The sequence below is a fragment of the Calidris pugnax genome, unplaced genomic scaffold, assembly GCF_001431845.1.
Source record: "Calidris pugnax isolate Ruff unplaced genomic scaffold, ASM143184v1 scaffold13, whole genome shotgun sequence".
Classification (NCBI taxonomy): Eukaryota; Metazoa; Chordata; class Aves; order Charadriiformes; family Scolopacidae; genus Calidris; species Calidris pugnax.
Window position 1 is genome coordinate 17,043,695 of NW_015090810.1, and position 11,930 is coordinate 17,055,624.

Below are 11,930 nucleotides of genomic sequence, written 5' to 3' on the forward strand. Positions count from 1 at the left end.
TAGGCACGTTTGGAAATGCCGTAGTACAGGTTTCCACATGCACACACACTTACTCATCTTTTCCTTTCGTTCGCAGAGCGCTGCCACAGCTGCGTTCCCCTTCCCAGCAGAATTCCACCAGGACCTAGAACATCTTCTGCCTTCTTTATCCAGGAACTGGCATCGCTCCTCTGAGAAGCACAACAACCGGCCTGCACTGAAGTTATCCAGCCTATCTTCCGGAAAGAAGCTGCTATCAGACTTTAGGCTCTAAGTTTCTGTTCCAAAATAAGAAAGGCTTTAGGTCCATATTAAAAAAGCAATATAAATAGATGCTACTCATTTAATTGCTTTCGACTAATATATTAATTTTTTAAAATTAAGTTTATTCATTAGGATCACGTAATTTAGTAAAACTATAGTTACACCCAAATTAATGTTCACTTTCAAACTAACCAGAATATGAATGCTGAAGTTTCCCTTAAGCTACAGACACTTTAAAAATAGCAGATCAAAACAGTGACCACATTTTGCTCTTCTAGTTTTTTTAGAAGTTACTCATGCTCTTTAACAGCTTCCTAAACACAAGCTTGCCACTTGAACGAGTAAACATCCTTCCAACACTTATTTCACTTTGTGTGCACACCAAAAAATAAGTTTAAATGCCCTAACAGAGTGCTGTCTAAGAAACATATACTACACCTGAACCAAATATGAAAATGCTGTGAACATCAGACAAGGCTAGGGCTGTTATCAATATATACTTATGCCTGTTTTATAGGAAACAATTTCTGCAGTTACAGGAGTATTCTTCTAGGTAATGAGAAGCATTTACAATTACTCTAAAACCATTTTGTAACAATGTGGAAAAGTTGAAAAAAATTCAGTTACACTGGTAGTCAATAGTTAGTAGAAAGCACTCAAAAAGGAGAGTCCATTTGTTTTTCTTGTTTTCTTGTTTTCTCCATTCAGGGCATGAAAAGTACATCTTCATGAAACCTTTGGATTTCAAATTTCCTGCTTATTTCTCATTTCAACTCTTCTGGTTATTGTATCAGTCTCCCCCTCAGTTAAGACACAATGTGAAGAGCAAGGACCAGTGGAACAGCACAGTCTCTTCATTCAAGTAGCCTACAAATACCCTTCTTAGAGATAAATAAGAGAAGTATTTTCCAGCACCTTCCAGGAATTACTACTCCTCCTCATATAGAGGGTAGGAACTAGGTCAAGTTAATAAATATGAAAATAAATTATACCCTTCTCCCCACCAAAAAACTGTTCTAGGCTATTAACACCAATAGAAACTTTATCTTTGTTTGGATACAAACATCTAAGAGGTAAAGCATCTGTGTGTCACGTTCAGGCAGCACATTTAAACAATACAGGAAAAGATCGTACCAAATAAGTTATAGCTTTTCGGGATGATCCTCTAGATACACATCTAATTCTACAGTATCATGTTCTGACTCACGTAATTCCTTTTGAATGGTTATAAGACACTATCAGATTACAAAACACAAAATTCAGTGCTCTAGTACCAATCAGCCCTTCACAGAACAAAGGTTCACATGGAAAATCCTTAATACCACACATGCATTCTTTTCAAGTTTGAGTACGAAAAACCAAGATGGTGCAAATATAATACACTCTCTATCTTTGTTACAAAAAGGCACATTTAGGCAGTTTTAAATGTGCTAAATGTTTTGTTTCCAGTGTTAAAAATAAATTGTTTAAATTAAAAGAGCATCTGCAGGAGGTCAATTTAATCTTCAGTAGGCAACAGGAGCTGCTGTGGAGATGACAGATGAGGTTACTTTTCTGCAGATCCGGTATTCTTATAAATATATTAAACATATGCAGATCAGCCTTGGAAGGGAGATCTACAAAGCAGTCTGCAGGGTAAAACTTTTCTGTTGGTTACTTGGTATTTTTGGTTTTATTTTCCTGTTGATGCTGCTGCCATGGCTGGTTTCATGCCCTCGCGCGTTGACTTCAGCTCCTCCAATTCTGTGTTTAGTTTGCTGATCACCCACTCCAGGGCATCCCGACCCTGCCAGGAAAATACTGGAATTTAGGATCAGAACAGAGACAACACCACCACTCGTGTTTCTATAGTTTTTCCTCTGTCAGACATGAAACTTGTTTTAAAATTAATTCCATGCCCTGCATAGTTTGATACCAGATTATACTGATAATTTCTGAGCATCTTCTCATGGAAACTTCACTGCAAAGGCATCTGCTTAACCCATAAGCAAGGAGTAAATGCAATACTGGTGTGGGCTCCCAGTAGCACACTTAGGGAAAAAGCCTAATTCAGCAGTTGTTCCCTTATGTAAGGGTATAGCTGGTTTTGCTTGTGTGCTTTTCCCAACCTTTCAAAGAATATCAGCAAATTTATGGCAAAGTCTAGATACCGTTCTCAGCTTCCTTAGCCAAGTTAGATGGGCAGTTTTCGAGAAGATCCAGGACAAAGAAAGATAGTCTTCTGCTCTTTGAAGTCGCAATTAATTGACTTGATATCTAGCAAGAGTTCAGGGATGGACTCGCATTGAATTCTATATTCACGCACAGCAACTTTTCAGCATAGAAAACAGACTGAGAGACTACAGCTGTACATTTTATATCAAGGTTCGGTCTTTGTCCGTTCAGTTCTCAGAATGGGAGTGTCCTGAAGCTAGGTACTGACAGCCAGTGTTTTAATAAAAGCTGAGGAATCCAGCAGAATAAGCATGTTGAAAACCTTTTGCCTTAAGAAGACCCTGTAGCAACTGCACCCCAACGTCCACATGATGAGCATGCAGCGAGCCGCACAGTGAAGCCAAGAAAATAAAGAGAAGCATCTTAATTGAATAAAAGTGCAAGATTTTAGAGCTCCACAATCTCAGAATGACAACTTTTGCCAAAACAAGCAGATGGGATCAGACTGGGAAAACACCTGACCTTTTTTCACTTGAAGAGAAGCCAAGAGACACTCACCTCTTATTATCTGACTAAGAATAAGAAGTATGGACAGCGGAGAGCAGTAACCGGGAGCCACACGGCTCTGGGCAAGTCTAGAGGGGTTCTGGAGATAAAGGGTTTAAACCCAAAAAGCCCTAGGTCTTCGGGAGAGCCAGTGCCTGTGTTCAAGCCCTCTGCAGAGATTGAGGAAAAGGGGTAGAAGAGCCCTCCACACATAAAGAGTTGTTATGAACTCTGATGTACTATTTTTGTTGCATTCATTATAAGTGATAAAGCAAACAAAAATCTCTTGAAGTGTCCAGAGCTTGCTGTTGTCGTTTATAAACCAATAAGCATGAACAAGGATCTGCATAAATAGCTTTGAAAACGTAAAAAATAAAAAAGAAAAAAGAAAACCCTCACATACTCTTGAAGATTTTTTGGAGGCTAGAAACATTACTCTGGAATAATTTTAAAAGCCCAGTTCCAGGCTGCAAAGTGTAACCTATTAAAAGAAATAAAGTTTTACTACGAGTCAGAGCATATTTATCTCAAGACCCTCACTAAGTTCAGGGAGGGGCTGATTCTGTTTCTCTTGGAGTTTTTCAAAGTATAGGGACTCACAGAATAAACACTAATTGCTACATCTGCCCTGGCAGACCTGAGGAAAGCCATCCACACATCACAACAAAGTGTTCAACTCTTGCCCAGAGCTCAGAAAGAGGGATTCAGCCCTATCCAGAACTACCTCCAGAACTAGTATCTTTCAGAACTTAGTTCAAGATAAGCCTTTTAAAAATACAGACAATAATCAAGAAAGCATGATTTAAATTGCCCAGTTTAAGTACGCGGTTGCTAAAAAAAGTCCTTAGAAGAGTATGATTTAACTTCTGAGTTCCTTCCATCTGAGCGCCAAACCGACCATGCTTCACCAGGAGGGAACTTCCACTTTCTCTACGTCCTGCACAAGACCTGGGCCCACCAGCAAAGCACGGGTAAGAGCTCCCAGACAGGAGTAGGCTACTGCATAGCAAGAAGTTGTAACCAGCTGTGAATTAGCTGAGTGGAGTTCTCCCTAAGGAACAAAGCGGGGGGAGAGAGGGGGAGTCATCTTTCAGTAAGCACGCATTTGGATATTTAAAAGTCAGGTTAAAATGTCCTCTCTTAGGTGACACATGCGGAGAGAAGCGAGTAAGGCAGCAACAGCTTAGACGTTATATTTGTCTAATTGCACAAAGAACACTCGTCAGAATGTCAAACAAATTCGACATAGAAAATGATCAGTAGAAAAAAAAAAAAAAAAAGAGATTCTTTACAGGCCTTGACTATGAAACAGTCAGGTCATAGTGTTTGAGTAGATATATTTGTTGACAAGAGAAAATAAAACAAAATTTAAAAATCCACTACATTCAACTGGAGCACCAAGATATTTCCTTCAGCTTTTGAGACTACATAGGCCTGCACGTTTCCTCAGTCCTGCATACACTATATGCTGTATTTTGCAGCTCAGAATAAACTTGTGATATTTGCAAGGAAGATTTCAGGAATATTCTGCATTGGAAATTAACTTACAAATCCGAACAAGATGCAAAGCCTCCGAGTACTGTAGAACTACCCAGTTACCAAAAAAAAAATAATCTGACAGAGGATTGATCTATAAAGTTTTATACTGTACAACAAATTCTGTAGTAAGTCATTAAGCAAGCACATTCATAACCAAGCATGCATATAATATTAGTCTTTATTGCATATGTTAGCAGTATGACGTGTTTGGCAGACCAAACACTGCAGATGAAGATTTGTTGGTAGAGCTTAAGTGACTGACTGATAAATGCTAAGCCTTTGTAGTTGATGTTTTCCAGAAAAACAGCCATAAAAGCTTAGTGGAATGAGAACGTAAAAGCAAACACTCATGGTATACACTGATCTCAAAGTAAGCAGTGTAAGAAAGCTCAACGTTCTCAAGTAGGAGAAGCAGCATAATGGATTTTTTCTTTTTTTTTCTTTCTTTTTTTTTTAAGGAATCTTATTAGTTGAAGCATAAGCCAATACAGGAATGACAGAGACAGGCTACACTGACTCATGGAAGGAAAACAGTCTGCACAGAGGTATCACAGAGGCAAGTACATTCAGTTCTCTCAGCCTTGAAGTCAAGTTTTTTCATAGTCACATTGCTTAAGGGACACGTCACTACCAAAATGAATAAAACTAAAGACCAATGAAAAACACAAACAGTCTGGCATTCTGACAGCTTCAATCTTTGTACAGATTTCCACAGAAGTTCACAGAAGGACAATAATGTTCCTCAGGCATAAGAAAAGCAAATACAATTTCACTATGCAAAAGATTACCCCTGTTGGGCAATCTCTTTCAATAAATCAATTTTGCATCCTAAGAGCACAATTCTGTTTCATTTTTATAATGCCAATTCTAGTCATTAACCAATTTATTAATTTCTTCGGGTACCAGTTGTACATAGGGAAATCACAGAGACCAGGACCAAATCAAACACTTAGTGGAGGTACTCATTCACATGCCTACTTATCTGCAGCCATCATTCCATTTCCAAACCATAAGCAACAACAGGTGGCACGAGACATGGCTGCACCAAGTTAGTTATCCAGAGGCATAAGCACAGGTTAATTGATCCAGTCTAGATCTGACCTACTCTCACTCCCTACAACTGCAGTGCAATGAACATGTTTGCCATTCCTGTATGCAATGTATATAAAACATACATGCAGGTTAATTTATGAAATTCACATGACAACAATCCATGCACATATTTGCTAGAAAGCTGAAATGCTGTACCAAGAAGAAGAATGCTGGCATTACCACTAGTTAGTACAAACTGTAGATGTGGAGAACTGCTAGCTTAGAGCGCTTTCAGAATTTTGAATTATCCACTCAATAGCATCCCACCCCTGGAGTAACACAAAAAAGATTTACAACATACGGCAAATGATTTTTCCATCATCATTAAAAATAATAATGCATCATCTGCCACCTCTACTTCAGAGCAAAATAGACTTACTTCCTGTTTCTTCAGAACAACCAAACATTTTTCAGTGACTTTCATTAGGTTTAAGAGGGGTGCTAAAAGCACAGGGGCACAGCACAGCATGGGGTAAGAGCTAGTAATAGCAGAGTACGTTACTGTGTAGCAAAGAAAGGGCTGGTAACAGTAAGTACAAATTCATGCCAAGTTCAAAATCTCCAAAGATTCTTCAGTGAAATACAAAGGACAAGAAGTTCTTTTTGATTTGTAAGAAGCTTGTGAGCCAGTGTGTTCCTTGAAAATGGCAGAACAGGAGAGCAATCTTCAAAAGGAATCGAGTTCTCACTTGATCAGGCAACACCTGAACAGGTACCAAGAAATATTTACACTCTTTCCCTAAGCTCAACAGAGCAAACGTGACAGATGCCACAAGAGGAATTCAGCCAGCACTTCTAAGTGTGCCTAGTCGATCTGGCCATTCCAACTACCTAGTGCTTTGCTACCTCCAAGTCAGCCCAAAGTTTGGTTGTGAGCCAGGGTTTGGACTTGGCGTTCAAGAATATATGCCCCATACAGACTTCTAAATAGAAACTGGATCAGAATAGAATTGTAATTTATCTGACATACATCCCATTTACAACTTTCAAACAAACAGAGAGCACTCAGACAGTTACTCTTTAGCATCTAGAAATTACCCATCACTCCTTCCCCATCCCCTGACTTTAACCTGTTTTCTTCTTATTTTTGGAGAAGCACACAGAAAGGAGGAAAAGGAGACATTCTCCTTTCTGATCTAGTTGGTCAATACGTCCTATCAATTTGGCTTACACCACCTTGGTCAAGCAACATCTCTCACAAGGATAAAGGGCTGGCCAAAGCACAGGCTCTCTGGCATAGCAGGGATTACCTGGGCCAGATTCCCACTGTGCTGAACCTCTCCAGCAACGCAGAGCACAAACTTAGATTTCAGGTGCACTCGTCCTGCTGTTAGGCAGTAAAGTCTATGCTTCTCTAGCAACCCCATTTCTTTCCCACCTTCCCTGAAGGATAGGACAACGTGGCCAAAATAAGCACTCCCATAGATCTGCCTGTGCTGAAGTACAGCTTCATGGCTGCAAGCCAAGCAGAAAAAGCAAGCACCAGACAGAGGAGCTGGTATAGTGTTACCTACAAAAGCCAGCATAGTTTCATCTCTTCAAAGAATATGCTTCTGCTTACACTACCTTACTTTCAGCCAAAGGCGAGGAGACAGCTCAATAATGGATAGGAACTGGAAAAACTGACAAAGCAGCATAGAAAATATACTAGCATTAACTGCTACGTCCAAATTATAAAGGCTGAAAAGGAAGTTATATTCACTACTAGGACTAACCCCTGGAAATAGCAGGTTAGTGTTTAATAAGGTGCTTTGGAAAAAAAACCTGAACAACCTACCAGTAATATATGTATGCTATGCGTATCTGTAGCATACACATCAAAGTTTGTTTGTTCTGATGTGCAATTCTAGTTGAAAAACAAAGATTTAGTAGAGAAACCTTTTCATGCTTTAGGAAATTATATTCTACTTGCTGAGGTCCTCCAAAAAATCAATTGAAACTCTGTGCACAAAGTTTAAAGAAATTAAATATAGTATTCAGCATACATGACTAACGATTACCATTTCAACAAAAGGAAAGGTAGAGGAAGAGAGGGAGAAATCAGAATAAAGATGTACCTTTCTGGCATTAGAAGATATCGTGTTTGCCATTAAGCTTTCCAGATAACTGCTCAAGCTAATGCCTTTAACAGTAATAATTGCTTCTTGAGTTAGCACAGTTCTGTAAGAGAATATAAAGAAAAGTTAATACCTAAACTGAATTGGACTAACATAATGTCTCCTATACACAAAGAAGCATACAAATATCCTTACTTTTCAGGGTTTTCAGGATGAGGCGTGTAAACCAGTCTCTCATCAACAGACACCAAGTTTGTGAGAGTAATCTTAAAAAGAAAAAAGAGCTGAAATCCTCACTTCCAGCCTTCCATTTTTCTGTTATCAACAGCACTACTCAATAGTAGAGCCCTCAATTTAATGTCAGAGAAAGCAGTGTACACAGAACATAATACCCAGCACACAGACAATAAAAAGACCTATAAAGGGTGATGCATCTTTTCCTATCCTAGATCTAATTACATCAATCAAGGTTTTGATCCACAGTACAAAGCACAAACAGGTCTCTATTAGTTTTCTCTGAGTGCTGAGTCTTATCTGATTTATGGCATGCAGTTCAGACAGACTCTCCAAGACCAAGACCACCATAATGCTACGTGGAGTGTACTGAAAATAAATACCCATCAAAGACAATGCCTCTTGTACAGAGACAAGGCTCTGCACAGACAACTCCACTTTAAATCTGATAACTACAAGTTCCCAGGATACCAAAATATAGGATTCTACTCCATTTACATTTGGAGAAAAAAGGAATTTTAAATTAAAACTGTTGTTGCAAATGGCACTGTAATGTAGAACAAGTTATTTACCTAAAAGTCAGACTACTTTACATCCATTCTCAGAAATAATCTTACATTAAAGCCAGAATCACAAATGTTTGATCCCAAAGTATTTAAAGTTTCCTATTTGTGGGAAGAAGAAGGAGGGGAAAAACAGAGCCAACTAAGCTGCTAATTAAGACATGGAAATTGCCACCTCCTGATGAAAGATGCAAACACATTTCTAATCTAAATGTTAAGAGCAAAACATCTAATCTCCAGAACTAATTACCAGAAACTTCTTAAGCTACCACTCACATTAGTTGAGCAAAGCTCCATCTTTTTTTCCACTGGATCTACCACAGAATGCTCCTCAATATAAGTCAGAGTTCTACTTGTTCCTAAAATCTGAAAGTGAAGAAATGAAAAAAATTAAAAAATTAAAAAAGTCAAGTACTAAAATATAAAAAAACCCAAACTGAAATGCACACACGTCAAGTTCTTATTGACCCCAAATACATGCAGAGTAATTTATGGATACCAGAACACTGTGATCACTGGCAAGACAGCATCCTGGTAGGTTGTATCAGCCACACAGACCAGTCTGGAAGGCATGTATAAACATACACACACTACAGGCATATTAAAGCCTCCAACATATTCTTCCTACAAAGCACACTCATTACAGCTTATGTGATATTTGTGGATGACATTTCCTATGAATTAAGCTTTTATTTTTACTTCAGCTCCAATTCGGATGATGACATAAAAATGCATCCCACCCTTAATAACCCCTGAAGACTATAAAAGCGTACCGCTTTTACAATACTTGGCAATCCCCACTCTGTGCTGAGAAGTCGGTGACTATGCAACCTCCCCTGGTTATCAAGGCTTCTGTCGAGGACATCTACTCCTACCACACAGGGATTCATTGGGTTGGGGTACTTTCTCATAGCAGCTTTGATCACTGTATCCCAGGGGTGTCTGTAAAAAAGGAGAGGAGACATTGTAACTATTGTAAGTATTCAGACAACACTAAATCAGAAATCTAGTTTGCATAATATGGCACGACCTGTACAACTTCATAGCTCCCAAAAGGCATCCCAAGTGATGCTTAGAAAGGCAATAAGAAAGTATTGACACACAAACAGAAAAAAAAATACTCCTTTCTACAGAGTGAAGAAAGGAATCATTAACCCAAGAGTAACAGAAATGAGGGCAAGGGGTAACAGTCACCAATTGCTACAACTGACATTCCAATTAGCTGCACAAAAAACCCCACAATGAGGGGGTAGCTGCCCACAGAGATTGTTGAACCTGGATTCATTTCAGAACTCAACCGGAAAAGCAACCTGACCTAACATTTAAGTTAGCTCTGCTTTGAGAAGGAGGCTGGACTAGATGACCTCCAGAAGACCACTCCAACACAAATTCTTCTATAATTCTAAGCACACCACATAAACTAAAGAAGAAATCATTAGCTTCTGTTTCTTCCTATAGCAAAAAAAACGAAGTGAAATTTAATTAAATGAAAAAAAATAATCAGGAAATCCACAATAAAGAAACAGATTTTCAGAAACCAGCTCACTGCCTTAAGTCTGCACCTGTAGTACCACTTTCAGCAGCTTGTCAGCATGAATTACATTTATGGATACTCTTGGACATTTATGGATACGTGTGGATACAGGACTGTTTTCACGCAAAGAAGTTTTGATAATCTCAAACTCCTGGGATGAGAGCACCCCCACTACTGGAGGGCAGTCTATCCACATGGCTCTTGTTATGGGACTTTATATATAATCTCGTTCTGAAATACAGGAGGGTAGAGAAATTATGGACCTGATCCAATAAAAAAGTTGTCCCTAAGTAATGATTTCTATATTCAGAATAACTAATAGATCTGGAATGAAAAGTTTAAAACCTTTAAAGGTATCTTTAAAAATTCAACTATAGATACCTAACTTAAGAAGGCTGAGGTGTGCCAACTTGTACATAACAGTTGCACTTAGAGCCCTAAATGGATTTGATTTTTAAGAACACTACTTTTAGTCTTAAAATAGACCAGTACAGAAGGGCATCAACGGTACACCATCGCCAGAACAAACAGAAGTTTGGAAAAATAAGTTCTTCTTCCAACAAGAAGAGTAAGAAAAGGTCTTTCAGCTTTATTGGTACAAGCAGGAAAAAATAGAGCCTTCAATTCCTATATCAGAAGGAGGGCTGGAGGACCATTGCTTGTTATCTTCAGTGACTATACATCATAATCAACAGAAGTTACACAAACTGAAAAGGTCAAATTTCTGTTAAGTGTCCTTGAGGGATTTTAAGAGTCAGAGATCTGATAAGGCACAACAATATTTTATTAACCCCTAAGCTGAACTATCTACATCTGCACACATTACACCATAAGTGTGCCAGTACAGATGTCAATGAGAAAATGCCAAATAAAAACCAAGTTAGTGTCTCACAAATGACAGATGTTAATCTCAAACCCGCAAGTTACGCAATACAGCAGCAGCCTTTACCAGCTTCAGCCTGTCATTTCATATTAGAGACTACAGTTTACTTATACCACACTAATGTTAAAGTTGAACACCTAATACCTATGTCAGCATAATGAATTCAGTTGTGCTAATGTAATTAAAGAACTATAAATCTGCATATCTGGGATATTTTGTACATATTTTAAGAACTATCACCGCTGGTGTTCTCCAGGTTTTGAGACTTTTAAGAGACCTGTATCAGGTGAGTTATCGGTGGCATTTTAAGGGCTGCGCTGGAACTGCCATGCCCTCCACGTCAGCCTGAGTAAGAGTTACACGCCTGCTGATACTTTGGCCTATTGTTCCCTCCTTACACAGAAGTGGAATTGGATAACCCAGAACCCTATTCAAAACACGTTCAGCGCAGAAAAGGACTGATGGTAAGAAACCTCACTCAGCGGTCCCTTCACGCTGTCTGCTAGGCATCCCTCTGAGAGCCTCTGACAGAGACACACCGTCGCTCTGTCCATACCTCTTGGAATACATCATCCAGTACGTCAGCAGCTTGGGATTTATTTTTTTGCTTAATCGTGTGAAAGCAGTTTTTCGTTAAATTCCCACATCTCTACCGGTTGGGGCGGGAGAGCCCCTCGCAGGGGCCCCGACCACCCCGGGAAACGCTCCCGGCGACGACGCCTCGGCAGCGCGGGGGAGGATGAGGGGGAGTGAGGGGGGAGCGCTGAGGCACCGCCGGGGACCCCCCCCAGAGGATTTAACGCCGCCAGAAGCCGGTGCCCCCCCACCCCCCCGGCGATCCTTCCTGCCGGTATAACCGGTCAGGAGGCGCCGGCCGGCCCCCCTCCTCCGGCCGTGCCCGCGGCATTTCCTAGTTCCGCCCTCACCCCGGCAGGGCCCGGCTTCCCCCCCGGGCGGCCCGGCCGGTGGCAGGAGCGGCGCCGCCGTTGAACGGCCGCCGCGCGAGCGCGGGGGAGGTGGGGGGGGCCAGTAGGGGGAAGAGGTGTCTCGCCGCTCCTCACTCAGCCCTCCCCACCCGGCTCCTC

At 40.3% G+C, this 11,930-nt stretch overlaps 1 protein-coding gene across 3 annotated transcripts; it reads right to left on the minus strand.

Annotated features, from left to right (window-relative positions):
• Positions 1-348: 348 nt before the first annotated feature.
• Positions 349-9,365, minus strand: PRELID3A (PRELI domain containing 3A). 3 transcript variants are annotated; one of them, XR_001411549.1, is made up of 6 exons: positions 9,202-9,365; positions 8,705-8,794; positions 7,827-7,897; positions 7,632-7,734; positions 5,731-5,843; positions 349-2,029 (listed from the first exon to the last, which is right to left on the minus strand). XR_001411549.1 is itself a non-coding variant. In XM_014938567.1 (6 exons), exons 1-5 carry the CDS (start codon positions 9,337-9,339, stop codon positions 5,790-5,792), a joined length of 456 nt encoding a protein of 151 aa, XP_014794053.1. In that variant the 5' UTR covers positions 9,340-9,365; the 3' UTR covers positions 349-2,029; positions 5,755-5,789. The 3 variants fall into 3 exon arrangements, 2 of the variants coding, with proteins under 2 accessions (XP_014794053.1, XP_014794052.1); XM_014938567.1 differs by having other exon boundaries at positions 5,755-5,843; XM_014938566.1 differs by lacking the exon at positions 5,731-5,843.
• Between the last annotated feature and the right edge of the window lie 2,565 nt (positions 9,366-11,930).

Coding starts and splice junctions, on each gene's coding strand:
- PRELID3A (XM_014938566.1), bottom strand. CDS start 9,339: ATGAGAAAGTACCCCAACCCAATGAATCCCTGTGTGGTAGGAGTAGAT. Junction 8,795..9,201: donor TGCCAAGTATTGTAAAAGCG/GTACGCTTTTAT, acceptor CTTCACTTTCAG/ATTTTAGGAACAAGTAGAAC. Junction 7,898..8,704: donor TGGAGCTTTGCTCAACTAAT/GTGAGTGGTAGC, acceptor TTTCTTTTTAAG/ATTACTCTCACAAACTTGGT.